Source organism: Anastrepha ludens, chromosome 2 (genome assembly GCF_028408465.1).
Source record: "Anastrepha ludens isolate Willacy chromosome 2, idAnaLude1.1, whole genome shotgun sequence".
Taxonomy (NCBI): Eukaryota; Metazoa; Arthropoda; class Insecta; order Diptera; family Tephritidae; genus Anastrepha; species Anastrepha ludens.
This window is the reverse complement of record NC_071498.1, coordinates 37,768,631-37,793,191: the sequence shown is the minus strand read 5'-3', so window position 1 is coordinate 37,793,191 and position 24,561 is coordinate 37,768,631. Positions and strand designations below refer to the sequence as shown.

Here is a 24,561-nt window from a genome sequence, read left to right as displayed (position 1 = left end):
TCTTTGTTAGATGTTTGGCTGAGCTCCTCCTCCTATTTGTGGTGTGCGTCTTGATGCTTTTCCACAAATGGGGGGACCTACAGTTTTATGCCGCCTCCGAACGGCAGATGGTTTTTTGTGAAGAGCCTTTTCATGTTAGAAAAACACTCGGAGGTTTGCCTTTGCCTGTCGATGGGCGACCGGTATTAGAAATAACATTTTCTATTATTTGGTGTTTCATGACCGCAGTTTCGAGCCCGGGCACTACCGAATGGTCCATGTGGCTAAGCGGTCGCCGCAGTTACCGCATTAATTTTTGGCCGCATACATACTTTTTTAAGAAATAAATCGAATTGGTTCAATATATAAGGAGTTAGCCAATTAAATACAGAAACATTTTTTTAACAATTCGCATAAACTTCATAGAGTACTGCAAAAATTAACACCTTTTGTTTTTCTTAAATTTTGGTAGCTTTTTTAATTAAAACGGTTTAGTGAAAAAAAGTCAGTTGAAAATAAAACCACCAGATTAAGAATATGCACGCATAAGCCAGCCAATTTATTAGTTTCATTTGCATTTAATTTGCCTTGTCAAGAGACTAACTACGTAACGCAATTTAAATGGGAATCCAAAAACAATAGTTCTTTAAAAAGTTTTTTTGGATTCCATGATCAAGCAGTTTTCATTATATTGTCTATTATATATGCCGCTACTTTGATCTATTTAGCGAACAGTGCTCCCATATATTCACGTGTTTTGATGAATAACTTACAGTGCCAAAAACTGTTTGCAAAAACTTCAACATTTGCTTAAATTAATTTCATTAATTAGTATTTGCGTACACTCTGCATTGATGTGGTTGTTGTTGTAGCAGCATAAACATTCCACATACTTACATACGGAAAATGCTGCTAGAGTGACAGTCCTTGGCCGGATATAAATCCGGGTGTGAACAAAACTCAACTTTTAGTTTATCTAGAGAACTGAAAGTAACCAATTGCCATGGGATATTCATCATGATTTCAAGTGCGTAAATAATGAAATTTTAAGTAATCATCCGTCAAAACACATAAATTTATAGAGAATCTAATTAATTGTAAATAGTTTCTTGATTTTAAACTAAATTACATAGTTAGTTAATTTGCGGTAGATTCCACAAGTCGGTTACAATGAAAATTACGTTTTTTAGCTTCTTTGTTTATATGTAAGTGTGCTTGCTGTACATGTGTATTGTGAGTGTTTACTAAATTTAAACATAATGATAAATGTAATATTTAAGTATAATTAGATGTTAATGTTTAATTTTTGTTTTCATTGCATATACTATTGACAACTATAATTATTTAAATATTATTGTATATATATGTAGGTATGTTGTTTTTTTTTTGTTTTTTTGTTTTTGTATTTCTTGTTTACTTCCAATATGAAATCTAAAATTTAACTTGCCGATAAAAAAAATTAAAAGCATAAACTTACGCATACTGTTAACAATGCACAATCGCCCCTCCCTCACCCCGTTCCCCTCCCATTCCCTGGTTGTGCGCAAAAGAAGTCCGACAAAAACAACTTAGACATAGCAATGAATTGTTTATAATTTACTTTGCTGTTCTTCGATTTTCTCTACTTTTTGCATTTTATTAAGAGAAGCAAAAAATTATTAGTTATATTCCAAATGCTGACAAATTTCAAATAATCAAAGTAAATTAAGCACACAGCTAAATTGCCGTTGATAAACATATGTTTATGTAAATTTTTTCAGCTTCATTACAATGGAAAAAAACATTTGCATATTTATCGAAATGTATATATATAGGTATATGTATATGCAAATATAACACTTGACTGCTCTTGAAATGTTTCGACACAAAAATAGTCAGCAAAGTTGCAAGTTAGTTTACTAAGTATTCAGTTGTGTTCAAAACAAGAAAAACATATATTCGCGGTCATTTTTTCTTGACATCACTGTTTTACTCTCTTCCAACTGTCACTACAACTAAATGTGTTGCCTCCTCTAATATTTCTGTCTTTTAGTCTATAAGTAAGTGTAATTAAAACTGGGGGAATTATTTAAAACTATGGCTCCACCACAAATAGGCATCAGTATCCGTACACTAAATATTAATGTAACGCAGCTTACATAAAGCGATTGTGTTAAATCAAATGTAGAAAAATTTCAAGCATTTTTCCCAAAATAAAGCGGCGAAAATCCGTTGATTTTTACATTTCAGTCACAACGTAAAATTACCCAACCGTTTTTTTAGTTAGTCTGTTCGATATTCACTTGCTCTCGCTACCTCACGGCGCGGCGATTTCGTTCACCACCTCCACCACGATCTTCGGCACCGCCGCGCCATTCCGGATCGTTCGGATCATCGTCAGCGAATGGCTCACTGTCTGTGGTGTCCGCATCGCTGTCACGGTGTCTACGACCCAAATAAGCTTCATACTCATCGTCAATATCCATCATGCGATTTCGTGTAACACCGTTCAAAGCGCCATTAACACCACCGCCAACACTAACAGAACCGCCTTCAAAGAGATCATCGTCGGGCGCTAAATGATGTTTTGGATAGTCGTAATCATCGTCTTCCTCAGCCAATAACATCATCAAATTGACATCATCATCATCGGCCTCTTCATCCTCGTCAGCGCCATGAACCCCGTTCTCCAACGTATCATTAATTTTAACGCTCGCATGATTGCCACGTCGTCGCCCACGACCACCGTTGACACCTTTGCGTGCACCAGCATTATTATTTATTCGCTGCCTTCTATTACTAGTTACATCACAGTTTTGCGTTGCTGAGGCTAACTTTCCGCGCCTGCTACTCACCGCCAACCCATCGCTGCGCCAGCTAGTGCGTTGACGGGGATATTTGGAGCTACTGACGACACCGCCAGTGTTATTACAGTCTTCTAAATACTTTGCGTCGAAATCTAAATAATGAAATTCGACAGGCATTGCCTTAAGCAAGCCTTCGAACGCCTCATCGGTAAGTGGGAATTGCAAAGGTTCATATGGTGGCACAAGCTACATGTAAATCGAAATGAAAGTTATGAAGGATTGCGAAAGATAATAAAATAGTTTTTATTCCATACCTCTCTGGAATCTGGTGTGGAGCTTCGTCGCTCCAGTTCACGTTCTTTTTTCGTAGACGTTGTGCGCCGACGTTCCAAACGTTTGATCAAAACGTTATTATTGGTGTTATTTGGAGTACTGCCGATGGCACTTGCTGGAGGGTGATTACCTAAGAAACAAGATTATTAATATGATTGGGGTCCAAACTTTATTCGACTTACTTTCGCCTGTTTCCGAAGAAATCGTATCCAATGGATTAAGCGGTGTAGACGGCGCCAGTGGTGAGGGAATACTCTATAATTATGAAAAAGAGGAAATTAGTAAAATATTATACTTATAATTTTTTATTTTGCTCCAAATGTACCTCCTGATCACCACCGCCTAGACTGGGTGTTTGTGGCGCCGGTGAAGTGGGGTCTGGCGTATTGGCGCCGCTTGATTCTGCGCGACTGTCGATTCGCCGGTTAGCTCGTGAACGCGTACTCCACGGGAATTTCAAATAGGTTTTGAATTTTCGACGCTCTTCAGCCAGCGCGCGTTCATGCTTCAACATGATGGCATCATCAGTGATGTCTTCGGACTCAGATGCTTCAGTAGCGGCATCTTCTTGAATAGCAGCGCTACGCTTCAACTGAGATTTCATTTTCAAAGTCGCCATTGCTTCTGATTCTGGAATTTCCATAATAGCGAGAGTTGCATCGCTTACACCTTCTGTTTTCGCTTCAACAATAGCATCTATAGCCGTCTTGCTTAATTTTTCATTTTCCGCAATAGATTTTGTTTTTAATTTTTTCACCAGTGGTTCGTCCGAGTCCGGGTCATTTACCGACAACGAATTTTCAGCTGTAATGCTCTTATTCTCAGTTTTTGTCACCGCATCACTGTGTTGTTTTAAAACGTTATTATTCTTTTGCTCTGAGATTTTTATTGAACCAGCAATCGTTAAATCACTTTTCGCTAAGGCGTCTGCTCCATCCTCTATTGTCTTCTCGTTATTAACAGTCAGTTTTTCGGACACTTCGGTTATAATTTCTGCTGCTGCTGTTATTTTTTCTATAACCTCTATTTTCTTTTCCACCTTAGCATCCTCAGCTGATGGCTTATTTTGCTCCAGTATATTTTCACTTCCATCGATATCCATTCCTTCGCCGCCATCAGATTCGGTTATTCCAGATACAACTGGGTCCAAAGTTGATGTCTTTGAAGCACGTCCACGATCTTCCACAATAACTCGCCATCTAAACATATTGAGTTAAGGCAGATATAATATTTGTGTAACAAATTAATAAAAACTTTTTATATAAAACTAGAAAATTTCAAAAATTTTTTGTTTGTAATTTGAAATAACTTACAAAAAATTTGGTTCGAAATAAATATTCAATATATTTTTTAGTTTAAAACATATATTCCAGCAAGTGCCTGCTAAGGTGCTACTGTAGGAACTGCTTGCTGAGCGTAATATCATGTTCCTAACTGGGAGCATGGATGTCTCACTAAGCAGGTGTTCTATTGGAGACATCAGCACGCAACCCCTAACCCTCCTGCTTGCAGTATTTGGCAGATCTAGAGCTTTATCCACTGAGTATCACTGGTTCCAGATGACCAGATAGGAACTGCATTACCTTAAATGTCGCTAAAAACGTTTATTTGCACTACCAGCTAGCGACTTGAGGGCCTCAGTGGTAATCGAGAGCTGAGAAGAAGAGTAAACTACCAAAAGTGACCTCTACCCCTGCGAGCTGAGGACGTCTGATGGTGAGAGCAGCATATGGCGAAACAGATCTTAAGATGACAGCACCCGTTGCTCTGGTTGCATCTAACCGAAGATGACTTTGGAGGAAACTTGCTGCCTAAAGTTGCTTCAGTGACGATAGCCAAGGGGTGAAAATCAGCGCACTAAAAAGGATTAGTTTACTGAGTCATTCCGGTAAGTATAACCGGCTGCCATGGGAGTATGGGCGGGTAATGCATGTCCACCCTATTTTTCAGTCACATCTAAATATTTTGTTATCATGCGTATATAGGTGCAAGTTCACGGAGGCCATTGGCTACCTGTGCTCTCGAGTCAGCTCAATGAACGTACTTCGTATGGAAGAAAATGCATGGCACTGTCAACAGAAATAATCCCAAAAATGAAATGTATTTTGTAGCCCTTTACTATTTGCACTTTATTACGGACTTTAAAACTGTATACCAAAAATTATTCTGAAAATTGGGGAAAAGTTTGAAATTTTGGTGAAAATTTGCATAATTTTCACAATTTTCATAACGTAAAATTATTTATATGGTTTTTGTTGTATAATGAATTAAACTTTTCTGAAAATATTAATAGACACTAAATAAACAGAAGTAAAATAGCAAAAAGAGGTCAAAATGTTGAGCATCTATTTTATTTTCCACGAGTGTACTTATATATGTTTCTATAAAAATTCAGCTGTTTTTTACGTATATTTGTGACCGGTAAAATGAAGAGTACATGAAGAGAGATATTTTATGCCTCAACGTATTAGAGGCGCAGCGAAGCGTGGCCAGGCTTACTAGTTATATATGAACATACGAATTTCAAAAGGTAAAAAGTGGAAGTCTTACATTGGACAACAGCTATAAGAATATATTCATAACAATTTGTCCAAAACATCGTAGTGCAATTGTGTTGTGTAAAAGCTTCAATATTTAACCTATTGCTTATCTCATGCGGCCGCCGTAGCCGAATGGCTTGGTTCGTGACTACCATTCGGAATTCAGAGAGAACGTAGGTTCGAATCTCGGTGAAAGACCAAGAAATGAAGAACAAGTTTTTTCTAATAGCGATCGCCCCTCGGCAGGCAATGGAAAACCTCCCAGTGTATTTCTGCCATGAAAAAGCTCCTCAAAACAAATATCTGCCTATTTCTGTACATCCTTGATACGCCTTTTTGATCGAGTTTCTTTTAAAATTTGACGTTCTACAAATGAAAGAATCTAAAATTTTCTGTCACCTTTGATCAGCAGTAAACTCTTCTTTTTTAGAGTTTTTTCCAAATTCAAGAAATGTATTCGGAGGTAATTCCATGGCTATCATTTGATGTTTCATGGTCCGACCGAAAAGGATAATCACTCGGCCACGACGGGGCACATTTTATTATTTGTTTACTGAATAGAAATTTCCCACTTACTTGGGTGTTGGTATTTCCTTGTATTGTAAAATTTCAACCCGTGTCGCTGCAGCAACACTGTATGGTATAACAATGTTGTCTATATCATACGATGTTCGATTTTTAGATCTGCAATCAAAAGCATACAACAAAAAAATAATTATTGCATATTTGAATTCCAGTTTGACTTTTAATGAAACGAATAGGAACCAAGGAGTAGCTCAAAAACGAATTCGATAGAATGGAAAAGAAAAACTCAATCACCTTTCGTATTTGTGGTAATTACTGCTGCCGCCGCCTCCAGCGCCTGCATGAGTAGGTGATGATGTGCGACTACGTGTCGCAAAGCCATCCCAATTCGCATCATTCGATTCACCGGTGGGGTGCGAAGGCAAATAATTATTTTGATGATAGAAGAAAGTGTTGTTGTTGTTGACAAAGCCCGTTGCTCCGCTTGACCCTGAACTTTTACGATATTTGCTGTTGTGTTTATGATTGCCGATGCCACTGCCACTGCCACTACCGCCGCCAACACCACCGCCGCTGAAACCGTTACTGTTGCTGGAGATCAATGATGAATGTATTGGGCTGGGATTGTATGGATCGTAATTTTGCGAGGGATTGTCGCTTGTTTGATGAATGTAATTGTTGTTGCTGTTGCCACTTTGCTGGCTGCTTTGACTGTGACTGCTGTGATTTGTGGCCACCGGCGATAAAGATCGTGGTGGTTCTAGCAGCACACCGTCGCCCACTAGATGATAGTGGTGCAACTTTTTTGAATTTTTTGCCGATACTATTTCATCAAAGCCAAAAATACCAATATACCAATTGATCGATTGTTTTTAAGCATGATGAAAAAATGTGTTGATAAAATCAAAAGTTCCATTTGACAGCATTAAAAAAACAAAAGTCAATTGCATAAAATAATTCGGTTTATTTCGAAAAGTGTGTTCATTTTCGAATAGTTATGTTGTCACGTAATTGTTGTTTTGTTTTTTTGTAATGTTTTAGCATTTCAGGTAAATAAAAATATTAAATGAAGATTGGCGCAAAAGACGATATTCAACGTCATTTATTTTTTCATCAAGTTGAGCGAAAATTCAATTCATTTGTTTTTTTGTTTTTTGTTTGCGTTTGGCGGCAGGCGGCATTTCGAAGCGTCAGGAATTGTTGTTTAAATGCAGAGTACGTAATCAATCCGATCAGCAGAGCAGATTAATATCAGAATGGCATTTTTCAGAGGCAATCGATATAGTAGAGTCGTTTGAATAAGGAGCAGATCAGTTCAGATTGCAACACAAAATGGAAAGAAAAAGAGATGCAAAATTGTTTTTGTTTTATGTTAATATCAATTATCGAATTTTTCATGTTTACAATAATTTACTGTTGGCCACAAGTGGCGTTGTTGTAGTAGACGTAGACAAAGTGCCAGTACCGTTTCCAACATCGCACGCCGGCAATGACGTTGATGTTTTTATCGCTGTTGCATATGCGCTAGCCACTGATGCATCCGCCGACGCTCCACCACTTCCACCACCGACTGTTCCTGCTGTTAAATTAACCGATGAATCTCCAACAAGGCCAGCTGTAGCTGATGGTAACGCATTAGTTGGATTCGCTGTTGCTCCCGATGCCGCCGCTGCCGCCGCATTCTTTTCTTCCATAGCTAGTCGATCCTTTTTCTTCGTGTAGCGGCGTTTGACGGCCGGTTCATTGTATTTCTTGGATGTATTATGCCCAGCTGCACGTTCAGCTTCGCGTTCAGCTTTCCAGACACTTTTCGCAATGCTCTTTACTTGACAGCGCATAATGCGCTGCTGCCATTCTGGCATACGGGCAATAGCCTCCAAGTGCAAAGTGCTGCTGACGTCTATGAAAAGTTGTAAAAATAAATATTTTTATAGCACATCTATTTATGTAATAATAAACAGAATTTTTTCTAAGGTAACTATACAGTAACTAGAATAGCTCTTTTGAATCAGCACGACAGTCTTTAAACTAATCAGTCTTTTTTTTTTTTGCCTTCGTCACAATTTCAGTGCAAGCAGCCAGAGGAATTATTGCACGCGGATTGTTTACAATTAGTCTATTTGAACAGACAACTAAGGAGAACACTTAGTGTAAACTGAAATTTCACAGAAGCTTTTTTGATGGGGGAAAAATGATGGTCTATTATCCTTAAAATTATTGTTATCGATGTTTTCTAATTACTATGAACAGAAAACGACTTATAAGGCATCGTCAAAATGGTGTTGGTAACATAATTCACGGTTGTCATCAAAGAATTGTAAAGTTTATTAAGTTTTCTTAAGGAGATTTTGTTATGGCCCCACTGAGCCCCGAGAAATGCATGGTCATATGGACCAAAGGCACAATTAAGCAATCTTTATTAAAAAAAAAAATTAAAAAAACATGACCTCGACCTCGCCACGTTTTTGTGGCACCAATGTTGTGAAATACGTAAGACATTGCCCTATATTATTGCCATCACTGTCTGGAAACTATTAGAAAATTCTCATTTTGTAGTTTACGCTTAACTAAAGTTCATGATCGCACTCAACTGAAATTTTTGCGGCACCAAAGTGCGTTAATTCAATTTCTGAACAAATATATACAAAGAATTTATTCGTATTTTTTTTTGCTATTTGGTATTTTGAACGTCAAAGTGGCATACTTCTTTGTTGTTGCTTTATTTACTTTCTGATTGAAATTTTGGCATTCAAAATACCATATTGCAAAAACCAAATACATGTACATTTTTTTGTTGTTCCAGTTCAAGCCAGCTCCTTGAATGAATTAGCATTTATTCTCTTCAGTGAAAGCGTCTTTACATATAAAAATATGTTTTAGAAGGTACTTTCAGACATTCTTAACTGCAGTCAATTTTTTGGTGGAAATGGGATGTAACCCTTGTAACTTCAATTCCAATTTATATCTTACAAACAAATATTATACGAAATATTACACTCACCTTCACGAAAGCTTAAAACAGGATGATAACCGGGATCAAGTAGCGATATTCTATCTGCCATCATCATTGTATCTGGAGGATCTCGAGGTGCCGTCGGGTCTATTCGTCCCGTACACAACGCACATGGATTAAGAGGCCACTGACAGCCACATTTGATGTTGCTGAAATGATAAATAAAAAATAAATAAATATAAAGAAACAAAAAATAATCATTTTTTGGAAAAACAAATACTCTAAAACGAGTATAATACCGTAACAAAAACTCACCTGGGTCGCGCAGCCTTTTTTGAAATGGTATGAAGACTTTGCGTTTGAAGAAGTTTTCGTTTGCGGAAAAGCGATGACATAAAGCCACGAGTACGCGCCGCTCCTGAAAGTCCCGTTTCATCACGTTCAGCATCAAGTTTGCCACCAGTGCTGCTTAACAGATTCCCTTTATATCCATTAACAGATGATACTGGTGTACTGTTTGCAGCTACCTCAATTGATTTGAGATTACCACCATGAGCAATTGCAAACTGCTCCTCTGAACCACACACCACTGCACCCTTGGTTCGCACAATCTCCTGCCGCAGTTCAGTATGTTGCCGTATTTTAATTTCTAAATCAGCAATTTGTGAAAGCAGCCATGACCAGCGTGCGGCTATCGCTGCTCGATCCCGAGAATACCGCCAGGCAGCACGTTTGGCACTATATAGAAACAATAACAATATCTTTAGTTATATACAAATGGCTACTAGATATATACATTATGTACGAATATCACTTACATAGCCAGTGGTTGCTGCATCTGATTATTGTATGTAACCATTTCGTCTGCAGATTCACCACCAGAGCTAGATTCCGTCGCATCTGAGTCCATAGCCGTCTGTACTTCTCGCATCTCAGTTTGTAATAGTCCAGCAACTTGAGCCATCTCTTCACTGACGTTTATGTCGTAATGGGGAACCACAACTTCGCCTTTACGTTCGACCGGTGATGCTATTGAGGTTGCCATAGTAGACGTTGATGCAGCATTTTGCATTTCTTGCAAAAGTGCCTTTTTGGATTTACGCGGCACTTGCATATTCGCTGCGCTTAAGGTGCTACTCGCGAGCCCTATACAAAGTTGTTGTGCATTTGAAGACTGTTCCAAGCGACGCAACATTGATGACATTTGAGTTGAAGCCACCGGATTTTTCTCCTCAGCCCAATTACTGGCAGGTGGACGTGCTGCTATGACACTAATTGCTGTGTCAGTATGCAAATGATCAGATGCGCTGTTTATTGCGCCACCTTTACCAGCGGATATGCGAGCCGTCCATTCAAATAGGCCAGCTATCTCTTCGCTGCAATGCTTGCTCATATAACGAGATTGAATTTTGCGCATACGCCGCAATAGGAAATCGATTCTATGTTGCATATGTTGTTGATTGCGTTCGATTTCGTTTTGCATTTCCTTTATAGAGTTCGGTTTGGCCGATGTGGATGCTGGCTGACTGCTGACCTCCTCATAATTGAGGGTATACTCCTCGTTGAATAGTACATTTAAGTCGCATAGCGTATCAGCGCCAGCACTACCATCGAAACCTTTAAGCACTTTCAGCACTTCTTCTATGTCTTGATCCTCCAGCTCACTAGCTCCACTTTCTTTCATGAAAGCCGGTGGCAAATTCGTGCTGTTCATTGTATTCACTGATGAGGTGCTGCTCTGCGGCGTAAAAGTGTTTTGTTGCTGCATATGCTGTTGTTGATGATGTGCTTGCTGTGATAATGGTGTTGGTGGGGTTTGTTGCAATTGCTGCTGCAGATTTTGCACTTGCTGCTGATGTATTTGCTGTTTTGTAGGAGTGCGTGGAGGAGTTGTTGGCATAGTTTCAATTCCACCGCTAGCAATTACAGTATTCATATTTTCGCAGGTCGAAGAAGCCATCACAGAACCATCAAGTTGACTTAAGCGCTCTAAAAAGACAACAAAAATAATTTCAAGTTCATGAACAACATTAGAGCTACACAATAACATATTAACTATGTCCTTCTAAAGATTGGTACATACTCTAACTTCTGTTTTTGAAGCATTTTTTGACACACCTAAAAAATAAAAAGTCGTACACCAAAGGGTATTGTCTTTGACATGCATTGTCTCAAAAGCCATTTAAACTTTTAGGCTGCAACCAGAAGTATATAAACATACATTTTATGTATTTTTAACAAATTAACATGTAACAATAAATGCATTATATCGCTAAGAACTTAAAAAAGATGATGCAACTCCACTTTTGATGATAAAAAAAAGAAAAAAATGTCTTTCCTTCGCTGGCAACACTTTATATGCATTTATTTAATAAGCGCCATTATTTTTTATCTGCTATTATTTTCGTGTTGTGTTTATGCGAGTGTTTTATATCTTGAAATATTTTTTAAATGTTTTGACAAAAACCAAAAACCAAATAAACAAATCTCAAAAGGTATTCAAAAGATGATTATTAAATAATAGACGAAATTGTCTTAAACGTTGAAAACGTCCAGAACTAAACTCCATTAAGGGAGTATATGGAGACCAAATTGCATGCAATAGTAAATTTGTTCGATCTAAATTGGAATACGCTGTTATTATCTGGAGACCGCATCACGCTTTTCATATATATAAATCGATTGGAGAGAGTGTAGAAAATATCAATACGTTTTGCTTTGCACTCCTGCAATTTTTCTGATCCGATTCCGTCTTATAATTCTCGTTACCAGTTAATTAGTTTATTATTGTTAAATAATAGACAATCTCTTTTGGTTTTTTTAATTTCCACTCGTCATCATTTGGGGTAAAATTTACTACTTCTCCCTTCTTGGGTGAATTGATTTTAATTTGCCAATTTTAATACCTTTGTGGTTTTGGTATTTTTGTATAGGCTTTTATAAAACGCTTTACAATACTAAATCTCCAACTAATAGAGCTTTGTCTGAGTTGAATTCTTTCTCGATTTCTTTTCGGTCTAGACTTATCGGCATTAGCATTACATTAATGTCTGAGCAATTTAACTCTAATAAACAAATAAATAAAAAAAAAAATTAAGTTAGATTAAGTACGCTATTCAGGATATATTGGAAATATTTATTGCGCGACTTTACAAACGACTTAGTACATTCTATGGCAATACTGCAACTGTGCTGAACGCCACGAAGGGTGGTCACAAAAAGTAATAATTTTTGTATATTTTTTAATGAATAGACAAATGAAAAAGAGTTTACACTTCCACCTCACGATTTGTTGTGCCTTTTAGTCATCACAGAACCTCATCCAAAACCAGGTACCTCAAATAACCTAAGAAGGTTTTGCATTAAGGGGTTATACGCAGTTATGACTTTCAAAAAAATCGATTTTTTTATTGCATTTTTGTAATGTACATAAATTCAAAAGTATACGCACGAAATTTGAAGCGGATCTAAGCAATACTTTCGGAGTTATACCTAAATATGTAGAGATGCCTCGGCACGTTTTAAGGTAGGTATTGAAACTTTAAACGTGTTTTTTTCAAAACGGCATTTTTCAAGTCGGTGTACACGATATCTCGAAAACGGCTTGTTTGATCGGTCAACCGCTTTAACTCAATCTTTAAAGATACATTTTCTAGTAATTAATCGTTCCTTTTGTAAATCTGATACTTATTTTCCATTTTATAATCAATTTACGGCCAAATTTTAACGTAAAAATCGAAATCATTTCTTTTAAAAGCTGCCATTTTGTGAAAATTCACTATTTTGATTAGCCGAACGATTAATTACTAGATAATCTAATATATTAACAAAATTTGTTTGGTTTTTTGATTTCAGATAATCCAATCCTGAGTTACGATGTACACCGTAAATCGTCTTTTTTTAAAGGAGGTTCCAGAAATTGCCTGCAGCGCGCTCTATAATCAACATTTTCATAAATAAAAAATTGTGTTACGTTCTTGAAGGATGCTTTTATAACCGCCAAAAATTTTCAAATTAAAATATTCTGAAGTTTCTTCAGGATAAATCCTTGACAACCCGTCTTTTATTTGCTTCATAACTGCGTATAACCCCTTAAGCGTACTATGTCATCTTTCCTGGCGGCATCCGACCGCGAGTCTAAACCTTCTGCTCGCTATAGCATCACATTTCAGAAGTTGAATAATGTAATGAATAGATGCGTATTAAAATAAGTTTAAAAGAAATTGTTTCTATTTCTTGAAAGGAAATAGAATAGCCTTTCAGTTACTTCTGATTGCAACTTTAAAGTTTTAATAGTTTTATTGTATGTCAAAGAAAACCCCTTTGGTTCAGAGTTTTTTTTTTTTTGCCTCACTGTATGCTGCACACTTATAAAAATACATATGTCCTAATTTTTTATGGAATGTACGAATTTGTATATTTTCCCTACTTATTTGTTCAGCATATACTCATACCTTCAAGATTATCTTCTACTTCAGAAGCCGTCATCGTCGAGTCGGTACTGATCGGTGGCAGGACGTCGACTGACAAAATTTGCAAACGCGTTGCCCCTTCAGGTTTCTGAATCCTCGCGCTCCCTATTTGCGATTCGACATGTAACTCACCAGCTGGAATTGTTTCCGAAACCAAAGTTGAGTTACAAGTTGCTGTCGCAACGACATCGTTGAGCCTTTTCTTCTCACCCAGTAAAATTACTTTTTGTGCTTGCGGCTTTGCAATTGACCCAATATAATTTTCATTTGTTCCGCTTTGCGAACCGGATTCCATATGCTGCAGGTTGTCTATATGTGAAGCTTGTGCTATAAGAGGGCTTGAAGCTGAGTTTGATTTTCTCGCTTCTCTTCCGCCAGTTTTGAGAATGGCTATATTTTTTGTTTCTGTTGTCGTATTCGGTAATACGTTCGATCCGTTTTTCAATCCCGTAACATCCTGCAGCTGCTTACGTATGCAGATTTTAGTTGTGATGGTCTCTTCGATGTCGTTTGTCAAATCGGCCAAGAGCTGCTCCGTTGAGTTACTTTTAAAAGTTATACTTGTGTCATTGTTATTGTTGAAATTGGTTTCGACGTCCTTACGTATTGTCTCACTCGTCTCTGCAACCGAAATAGCAGTTTCAACAAAATTTGTGTCATTACAGCTATTGACGTTTTTGTTTTGCAATATCACACTCAGTCCCATTGGCTCATTATTAGTTATATCGTCCTGATGCGTATTTCTGCTGTTGCTTTCGTCTTCACCGTCTGTCGTAGTGGTACCTATGTCCAAAGTATTGTTCGTCGCTGTTGATGTATTGGTATCCTCCTTGGCAATTGGTGGTTGTGAGACAAAAGTGGTGGGTGAGACGGCCTGCTCAAATATGCGTTGAAAAGCGTCTTTGGACCGTGTTACACGCGTTAAATTGGGGGCTGACGGTGACGGCGTCGGAGTAGATATTGAAGTTCTTCGTGGTCTTTTCTCCTTGTTCTCACTATTGTTACAGCCGCTGATTATAGGCAACGGTGTTGTCGACCCAGTGCCACTGCCACCTTTTGTTGAACGAGTCGAAGGTGTGAATTTTGCAGTCGAGTTAGATAGCTTTTCTGTGGGGCTCATTGGCTCGTTGAGCGCTGGTGCCATGCTGTTACTGCCGGAAGCTGCTTCATCTGGCTTCTCAATAATCGCAGCGTCAGCAGCTGCTTCGTTGCTGGCAAATACAGCGTCGGTTAATGCGCTATCGCCATTGCCACATTCGGCTATAGGCTCATCCTCAACGGCACCCCGACTGCTACCTACTCTATGACTGCGCCTGCGATTTGCGCGCGTCGTCGTCTCTATTAACTTCTCAATTTTTAATGTTATAAATTATATTGATGGTATGATAATGCAACCGCAAAAGATATATGTCCCTCGGATAATATCCTTTTGCGATGTATCTACCCTTAAATCCTTTGAACTTGGTGCTCTTGCGCGCAACGAGGATGTCCCTTATCCCGATTGTCGTCGCATGCAGTAAACTTCAATCTTCAATGCTAACCTTTTATCAAGTGATTAGGTACATAATGGTGACTAATCTGCCTAAAAGTATAAAAAATGTAATTAAAATAGTGTATTGTTTCATAGATATATCTCTATAAAATAATATGCAAATACAGGGTGCGTGCGGTATTTGAGGTCTACTTAAGAGTAAAACTAATGAGATTTTATTTTGAACAAAATTTTATGAAGCTTCACGAATTTTTTACACAATATTAACTTATCTATGATATCAATCAATAAAATTTCCATTTCCCAATTAATTGCAGCCTTTAGAGAAGAAATGGTGTTGAGGATGCTTTTCGGTTTCACGGTTAATTACGTAGTAATCCAGGGGATTAAGATCTGCAGAGTTAGGCGGTCATAAGTTCGGTGTTATGTGGTCACGGATTGTTTCAGCCATCCAATCTGGTGACGTCTTCACTTTGTGTGAAGGAGCAATCTTGCTGAAAGATGTGTGGGCTGTCATCGTGCATACTATCAATCCACGGTTTCACTAATGAAACTAGAACCGCGATATATGCAGCAAAATCCCCTCGAAGTCCTTCAGTAAAGAAGTGACATATTCTTTGTTGTTCACAAAACCTAAAACCATAATATATATATATAAATATATATATATTATGGTTTCAATATATATATATGTATATCAATATACATATATATATTATGGTTTCAATATATATATATATATAATATTATGTTTTCTCATAGTTCCTAGGTCTCAACCATAATAACGGCTGAAAACTGCATGTGTATGATACCAAGAACCTTTGTAGGATTGGTATTCTGCAGTTGGTATTTTGGTCATGGTCAAAAAAAGCACAACATCTCAGGCGCTTCAGGTGGTTGTTTAATATTATATTTTAGAGGGTATTTTGATATTGGCAAACTACCGAATGTATTTCTGCCATCAAAAAGCTGCGGAGTAGGCTTAAAACTGAATAGCAGAAGGAGCTCGAACAAACACCCATGAAATATGTAGGCTCCACTTTTATATATGTATTTAAATTTAGTAGACCCGAAAGTGTCAGAAAGTTTCTCGTAGTTTTTGCGTATTGCAACAGTTTCTGCATCGCCGTCTTGAAGCAACAGACACTTAAGAAAATAAGAGATTTTTAAAAAATTCTGCGACGATAACTGCAATCCTCTTGATTTCTTGATTTAAGTTGTAGTCCTCCATGTCTTATCTGAGAAAGAGAACAAATAAAACTAATGGTTTCGGGAATTGATAGCCACATATATGCCTGTCCTCAAATACCGTATGCACCCTGTATATGGGAGATAAATATTTATTCATCATAAACTATGCAACATAGTTATAAATTTCTTAGAAATTCTTTGATTCCACTTATATTCACTGAAGTGAAAAACTGTAGTATGTTATAATACTTTCTAATTCAATACCCTATATCTTTACCAATTCAACGGAATTTAATTTATAAATAATAGCAGACAATTTTGCACTTCAGTGTTTAACGCAGATATATTTTAACAGCCGCGTGCAGACAAACCAAAATTATGTTTCTAAAGTAAAAGGCAACGAAAATTCAAAGCTCTTACTAAAATACATTGAAGTAAAAATATTGAATTTTTAAGTTGATGTTTTTGTTCTAGTACATTATCAACCCCAAGGCGGCCGCCGTAACGGAATGATTGGTGCGTGTCTACCATTCGGCAATGCGTGGGTTCGAATCTCCGTGCAGTGTTTTCTAATAGCGGCTGCTCCTCGCCAAGCTTTGGCAAGCCCCCCTCAAGTGTATTTTTCTACCATGGAAAAGCTCCTCTTAAAACCATAAATTGGAGGAGGAGCTCGGCCGAAACCTAATATAGGGTGTAGATATATATATATATAACCAGTTGGCATGATCAATTTCAGCAACGGTCCGAAGGGAGACGTATGTTAGATGAATAAGTAGTTGGTGATATGTGGGGTACCTTCAAATGCCGGATATTTGTTGATTATGCCGCAATCGACTTTGGAAAGGTAGGAGTTTAACTTGCTACAATATCTTGAAAGTTGTTGTTCTAAGGTAGCGTGGCTTTCACGAGACATTTGAAGCTCTTCTTTTGGGCGGAGGTTGGGCTCCCGATGAGTGCCAATTTTGATCTATATGTGTACCGGACCACTGGATCCGGATATGTCCCGTATCCCGTCAATAAGGTTAAAGAGATGCTCCTGACATGATTACGACGTGGCTCAAACCCTAATCGGGGTAGGGATGGTTCCTGCGGTAACACCTTAACATCGAGCAAAGAAGCCTAGCTGTGTAGATGTTGTAGGGGCGAACTTATATCAGTACTTTGGCAGATACCAAGCTTCATCCACCGCGCGCCACTAGTACCATGTGACCAAATGGGCGCTGCATAATTTGGAGCCGGCCTACCAATTGCCTTAATAGTCAACAGCAGTGTGTTTTTCTCTTCGTCCAAGTCCTAGGGCCTAGCGACTTTAGAACCTTGTTCTGTATTCGGACTTAAGGGGATTGTGTTTGTGTGCGCCGAGCATGAGAGCAAACTATAGAAAGTTACGCCCAGTAACTTGGGTTTAACGACTGTCAGTGTAGGATTGTGATCGACTTTAACTTTCTACTTCGAAGGGTGGTAAATAAGGAGGCCATAAATTTAGTAGAGGAAAGTTCGAAATTCCTTGCAATGATGAAGCAAGAAAGTCTGAAAAAAATCTTACGTTCTGGATATTGTAGCAGGTTAAATTCCTACCTATCCAGAATCGACCCTGACATACCAAACATATGTCCGGCGTGTGAAGGCACCCCGCACGACACTAACCACCTTTTCACATGCCCCCTAAAACCGACTCATCTAACACCCCTCTCCCTCAGGACCCATCCCGTCGAAACAGCATGTTTCCTGGGCCTACTTCTAGATGAGGCAAACGAAGACGACCGGTGATATGTCCGACACTGGCGGGGCTACTATTACTGTTAACAAACAAACAAACAAAAACCGTTCACAACTGAACACAAGCTATTGATGCTATTGCCGGATAACAATATCGAAAACTTTTTATCGTGTTGGAAGTGAAGGTTGAGGACGCGTCGCAATATAGAAATTGAAAAGGAACAATTACCACCCAGGGCATCCCTGGGTTCGCTTACTTTGATTTACCAGGTGCTGAATCTGCAAATTGATATGTGTGTAGTCTTACAATGGTTATAAATTGTATAAGCTGTATATTGTAAATTATTGATAATGTAAATTTATGTAACATAAGAAATGATCTCCGGCCTGGTGTAGACTTGAAAAGTTAGTCGTATTTATTGTAGCCGTCCTACGATTATGAAGCGAGACGAAGTAACGGCGAACACACAATGCTATATTGCATTCGATGATGCATTACTAGAAAACAATGCACAGCTTGCCTTTTCCAGCGGTTAAGCCCAGATGACCATCAGGAAAACAACAACTTCCGGCGTTCATCGAGACTCTAAAAGATGCACCGACGTATTGCGCGCAGTACAGGCCGTGAATGCTGAGACCTGACACAAAACGTGAGGTGCACTCCCTAAAGTTAGAAGGCTTGAGATGGTCTCACCCCTTGTACTGATTTCAGGTAACCGCAGACAAGTTCGGGAGCAACTGTCTTTGGCAAACGCAGCAGGAATAGACTTCGGATTCCACATTAGGCTCAATGTTAGCCCTGAGGAGACGTATTTGGAGCAACCTTATTGCTTACAGTTACTCCATTGAGGTGAGTTAACACGAGAATACATAGATGAACTAAACCCATTACTAGGCAAGTAAACACCATCCATAATCGCTAGTTGCTCACTGATGAATTCCAGGAAGGTCCTCTCAAACCAGTTATTTTGTCATTGGTTCGAACGATCATCATGGGGAATGTTTTGAAAAATAATAAAACTAGTTTCAGTGTCTAATGTTCATTGTTCCTATATTTATATAAATAACAACCCTCTTATAAGAGACTTAGAACTCAGAATAGGCAGTTATGGCTGTCTTCCTAAACATCGCTTGCACTTTACAAGTAGTACTGCTATGCGAAAACCAACGGAATGCAATTGGTTTAGTACCACTGCAATTATTCGCATCATAAAAATCTGTGATGAACGATTTGCTTTTAAAAACTTCAACGATTACGAATCATCGACCTTTCTTTTAAGCAGCAGGAACTTCACTTCGAATTAATGCAGCACAATTGATGTTTAGAAAGTCATCTTAACTCACCACTCTTAAAATATTAACGATATGTTTTCTGATTTCCCCCGAACTGTTAATGGAAGCTGGTCCCGCTCCGGGCACATTCAGATCCAGCCCTCTGTGAATATTTATAATGCATCCATGATAGGCATTATTAATTACCTCTAGAATGACCATTTTAAGTACCGAATTGGGATTAAATTTCGAACACTTATTTCTATAATATTTTAGCAACTGCAAGCTTGGGTTTTATTTATGCAACCAAAATGGGAATTGCACAGTTGTTATACCATCAGTTTCGTGCATTTACATGTATATGTCCCAGCAAAAGTTTTATTCAACTTTTTAGTTCTTATAGTACTAAATATAAGTGTATTTAAATAGTGCGCTATATTTATGGGTGTACCTGCTGCTTCTAATATCGAAAATTTATAGTATTCTACAGAACGTACACAAAACAATAGACCCATTTGAAAAAAACATTCGATAAATATGAGTAAATAGCGCAGACTGATAAACGTTTAGTAAACGTAATGATTAGTTATATAGTTTATAAAACAAAAACACAATGCACTGCACCACAACGAGTAATATTGGTAGCATATTGAAAACCGCGGCAACAATGATTTCATCAGCAGGAACTTCACGTGTGCCCAGACAAGGAGAATACTTATAGATAAATCGTATTTAAACACACAAATTTAAAAGCAAATTCAGCTGGTTAATAAATTCAATTTGTAAAGTGGTACATAAGTTACGTTATTGACTACTTTTCAGCGATTTCGCAATAACTCAGATATTCCACATAAGCTTCATACACGATTTTGTGTATAATTTAGACACTTTAGAATTGTTCACTTATGTATATTTCAAGGATATAGAATAAGCCAATATTCCCAAGCAAATTGAGACACTTTAAACATATACCCTTCACTTCAAAAACCTTCTTAACGTAAAGAACACGCATTCGGTTTCACATCAAATTAGCCATACTTGATATATGCTACCAACTCGAGCAAAGTAGTTTCGAGTAAAGCCATTCACAGTAGTCCAAATTGTCGCGGTACACATCTCAACACACAATACTGCAAATGTTATTGTGAATTGTTTAAACGAAACAACGAGAAATGCGCACTATAACGAGCTACAGCAAAGTAAAGTTTTAAGCAAACAGGGGTAAAGGTGACGGACGCAAGTGAGCGAAAGAGAGAAATAAAGTACTGCGCAACATCGAAATTGCTTTGAATTGGTCCCCTATCATTAAACCGTCCATACGCGCACACAAAGTTACGTTATGATTCGTGATAGTATGGTAGAATAGCTATTACAAGCATGGTACGGGACGTAATGTCTGGGTATATTCGACTTCTGCGTGCAGCGACAGCGCTGTCACCATCTTCCTTTATCGACGAGTACAGTGTTGGGTTTGTGTATGGGGTAGGATCTCTGGTTTGCTTCCGCGCACATTAAATACAGTCGCTTGTAGTTGGGAATTCATATAAATAATTTCACCACTTTTAAATAGTTTTAACAATTTTGTTTGCTTTATATTTATTAGTCGTTAAAACCCCTAGAACTTATAATCTAACACTTTATTACAAAAAGTATTTTTCTTTTAAGTAGGCGTAATTCATAAGCGGGCGTACCTGCGAATTTCTTTTTTTCGCTATTAGTAATTCAGAGTATTTTATATAATTTTATAGCATTTTTTCGACGGCATCACAAATTCATAATCGCGCCATACAACAAGAGGTTTGCTTTACTTTCGATCTTCCTCTTCTTCCACCACAAAACGGGAACAGAATTTAGTTTTAGTACATATTCTTTACATTCGGCTATTTACTTTGAAAATTATTGTTGATACACTCAAAAATTTAGGAGAAACTATTACACATGTATCACATAAGTGATCTTCTTTCATTAGTACTTTTCAATTTTTATTCCTTGAGCACAAAATAATTTCAAATGCTATGGCCGCCTGTATTGTTTTTTTTTTTTCTTTCTTTCCTTGTTCCCTTCTCGATTTAATTAGAGGCGAACTGAACGAATGTGGCGGCCACTGTGGATTAACATAAGCAAGCACCACGAGCCACTACATGGATAAAAACCAATTTAACAATAGTGAAAAATGTTTTTTCCAACCAAATTATCTTTCCGCTGCCTTTGAATTATACGAATTTAATATTTTCACTTTTTTCACCCCGCGCCCCGTGAAAACGAAATACACTACCGTTTTTATTCTCTGCGCAGCAAAACAATGGCGGCCGCGATAGATTTTCTATTCTGCGCTTTTTTCAAAAATTTTTACTAAGTGTGAAATACTTTTTTCTTTGCCCTGCACATCCGAATTCGAACGAACACAGCCAACACTAAACCGACGTGTATCGTATCTCCGTCACACTGTCAATTAATAGTAGCTGTACTCGTTTTTCATTTACTTACTCCTTTGCTATCGGCCACACAAATACGCGTACTCGTTGCCGAAGTAACGAACTATAGGCTTGCCATCCTACTCTAGCATTCATTTCTCTTTCTACCGCCTTCATTCCTTTTCGAAGCATGGAGATGCCACAAATAGTGCTATGGTTTTAATGTCACATTCAGGAATAAAAATATAAAAATACCAATTCAGGTATCTCCAATATTACTACCAACTCAATCAAATACATTCAATTAATTTCCTTTCTAATCCTTCCAAATCTATTGATTTCAACATAAATCAAACCATACAGTGATTCCATACTAAATATCTATTGCAGGTATGGCATCATTTGCATTGTCGGTGAAATAACACGCACTTTGCACTGCTTTATGTCTTTCACAAAATATATACCTGTATATTTCTATGCACTCCCTTTATAAAAGCTTAGACACAAATAGGCTTTTTCTAAATTTTACTTTCACCGAATAAATTTTTCACGATTTAATAATATAATTTCACAGAATTGTGGGCAATGATCACACTGAAATGTGCAAAAGTCATGCTCCTCTTCTATTAACTGCTTTATCTACTTTCAGGGTTGCATCCATAAATATCCACTGCTAATGAAATTAGTTGGCTTTTGAATACAGAAACTTTTAGATTTTGAAACTTGCCAGTAGATTTTTTACAATATATTGTCATTTGTCTCCTCCTAACGCTTGATTGTGAAAGCTTTGAAAGTGTAATCGGGAATCTCTTTCATTTCCGAAAAAACAGCTTTATCTATACGCGAATTTGGACTACCTTTGGTTTGTAGCCAATATTTCCTAGTAGGGACAAAAAGTTTTACAAAATTTCGAAAAACTAATTTATGCTCACATTTCATTGACTTTATTTAATTCGCCTTCCATTTGTCCTCGTACGGTACCCTGGGAAGTATTCATGCACCACCCACGAAGTCCAAACTGCTTAGCTTGCTTTTCTGTATGCTGTTCTCATAAAAGATAAAACAATTTATTAGAATGTAATAAAGAATATCAACTGATTTTTACCGACCTTTCGGAAAAAAACTCCTATCCATTTCGCATTTTTTTTATGAAATAATTTCTTGTTTTAATATTTGTCTATAGAAATAACTAACATTACATTTACCTTGTACTTTTCCAAAAACTTCAAAATCTTGACTGAATATCTGCTTTGCTGCCATTTCGAACTCTTCAAACGAATTTCCGTTGGAAAGCACTGATTCAGGTTTGTCAGCGAAATAAATTGGTAATACACAAATAAAAATATTTATGAAAAGTATCTCAGTGAAGACAAAATTAGCTGCCATAACAACAAAGTCGATTTTTTGTTTTTATGCTAACTAAAAAAATTAGATCAGCTGTCAAGTCAAAAGCAAGTAATTGACAGGGTTCCAGGGTGCATTAAACATTTGATAGTTACATTAAAACAAAGTGTTGGAAATAGGACTTTTATCATAAGCAAGTTACATATGCAACCATTTAAAAGTGCGTCCCACCACTGTCCCGACGTGTGGACGCTGATCACATGCAAATTATCTCATGCGATGTAATGCAAATGGAGATCAGTAGAGCAGAGTTTATGGCATGAGGTTTATTTTATGCAGTGAACTGCCGCAAAAGTACGTTCACATATGCATTAATTATCAATAAATTCACAAAATTAATCTACCCGTTCACATATGGCAGATTACCTGCAAAATTGACAAACAGCTGTCAATACTGTTGTGAAAGTTTTTTTTTTAATATAAATTAATGTTTCGGTGATTTTGATTTATTTAATTATTATTAACGATAGCTAATTTAGAAGGAGAAGGAATAACTAAAAATGAACAGTTGGAGGAAATCTGTAAACGAAGTTTACTGACGTCTCAAAATATTATGGCAGCAATGTGCATTCGAAATTCGATATTACATTTTATAATAAGTAATAAGAGGACAAAGTGTTTATGGCCACACGTTTTCTATTATATGAATGCATAGTTAATAATACCTAACAATCACTTTAGTAGAATTATGTTTGAAATTGAAATTTGAAAAGGTCGAGCCAAGGAGCACCAGGATATTTGGTGGCTCCTAAAACACTCAGGCTAAAGATCCCATTGTATTTATAGCTCTGGAAAGGGGGGTAGATAGTCAATGAGGGAAGGAGAAAAGTATCAGAGAAAGAGATAGGAAAGAATAGAGACAGAGATAGAGATAGATAGAAAGTGTTCAGTGCTATCCGCCACCTCCAAGCATGACAGGCATACCGGGTTCTCGATGATTCCAATGGTGGTCATATGCTGACCCCATGGGTTGTGTCCTGTAATGATGCCGACCATCAACCGAATATCTTTCCTTCTAAGTTTTAGTAGAAAGTTTGACAGTTTTCTGGTCGGACTTGTAACAAACACTTTGCAGTTCTGCAGCGTTCCAAACCGGACCATCGCTCTTTATGTAGATTGCCTACATAATCGCTGATCCAATTCTTGATTCCTGCGCGACTGATTCCGATTATTGCCTCTGGCTCCTGTGGGGGCACCGCTGATCCACGGTTGGCCAATTGGTCGGCAATTTCGTTTCCTTGAACATCGGAGTGTCCCGGAACCCATATAAGTACAAGCCTGTTTTGTCTTGAGACAGAATTAAGCTTCTTCTTACATTCTTGAACAATCTTTGAGGTTTGCTTCACGTTCTCCAGGACCTTCAATGCAGCCTGACTATCACAGAAGACTGTAATCTGTTTCCCGCTCCATCTCCTCTCGATTATCCATTCGGCTACTTTTAGGATGGCAAAAACTTCTGTTTGGAAAACAGTTGCCATTCC

At 37.7% G+C, this 24,561-nt stretch overlaps 1 protein-coding gene across 10 annotated transcripts; it reads right to left on the bottom strand.

The window, feature by feature from the left end:
* Positions 1-508: 508 nt before the first annotated feature.
* On the bottom strand, positions 509-23,122 carry LOC128868707 (uncharacterized). 10 transcript variants are annotated; one of them, XM_054111137.1, is made up of 13 exons: positions 21,538-21,726; positions 20,954-21,399; positions 13,571-15,170; positions 9,935-11,105; positions 9,432-9,854; positions 9,165-9,325; positions 7,578-8,063; positions 6,458-6,986; positions 6,215-6,322; positions 3,424-4,297; positions 3,281-3,353; positions 3,080-3,228; positions 509-3,011 (listed from the first exon to the last, which is right to left on the bottom strand). In XM_054111137.1, the coding sequence occupies exons 3-13, from the start codon at positions 14,730-14,732 to the stop codon at positions 2,271-2,273; spliced, it is 5,877 nt and encodes a 1,958-aa protein (XP_053967112.1). In that variant the 5' UTR covers positions 14,733-15,170; positions 20,954-21,399; positions 21,538-21,726; the 3' UTR covers positions 509-2,270. The 10 variants fall into 10 exon arrangements, 7 of the variants coding, with proteins under 7 accessions (XP_053967112.1, XP_053967103.1, XP_053967127.1 ...); XM_054111128.1 differs by lacking the exons at positions 20,954-21,399; positions 21,538-21,726 and adding an exon at positions 22,141-22,443; XM_054111152.1 differs by having other exon boundaries at positions 7,629-8,063; positions 20,954-21,726.
* Between the last annotated feature and the right edge of the window lie 1,439 nt (positions 23,123-24,561).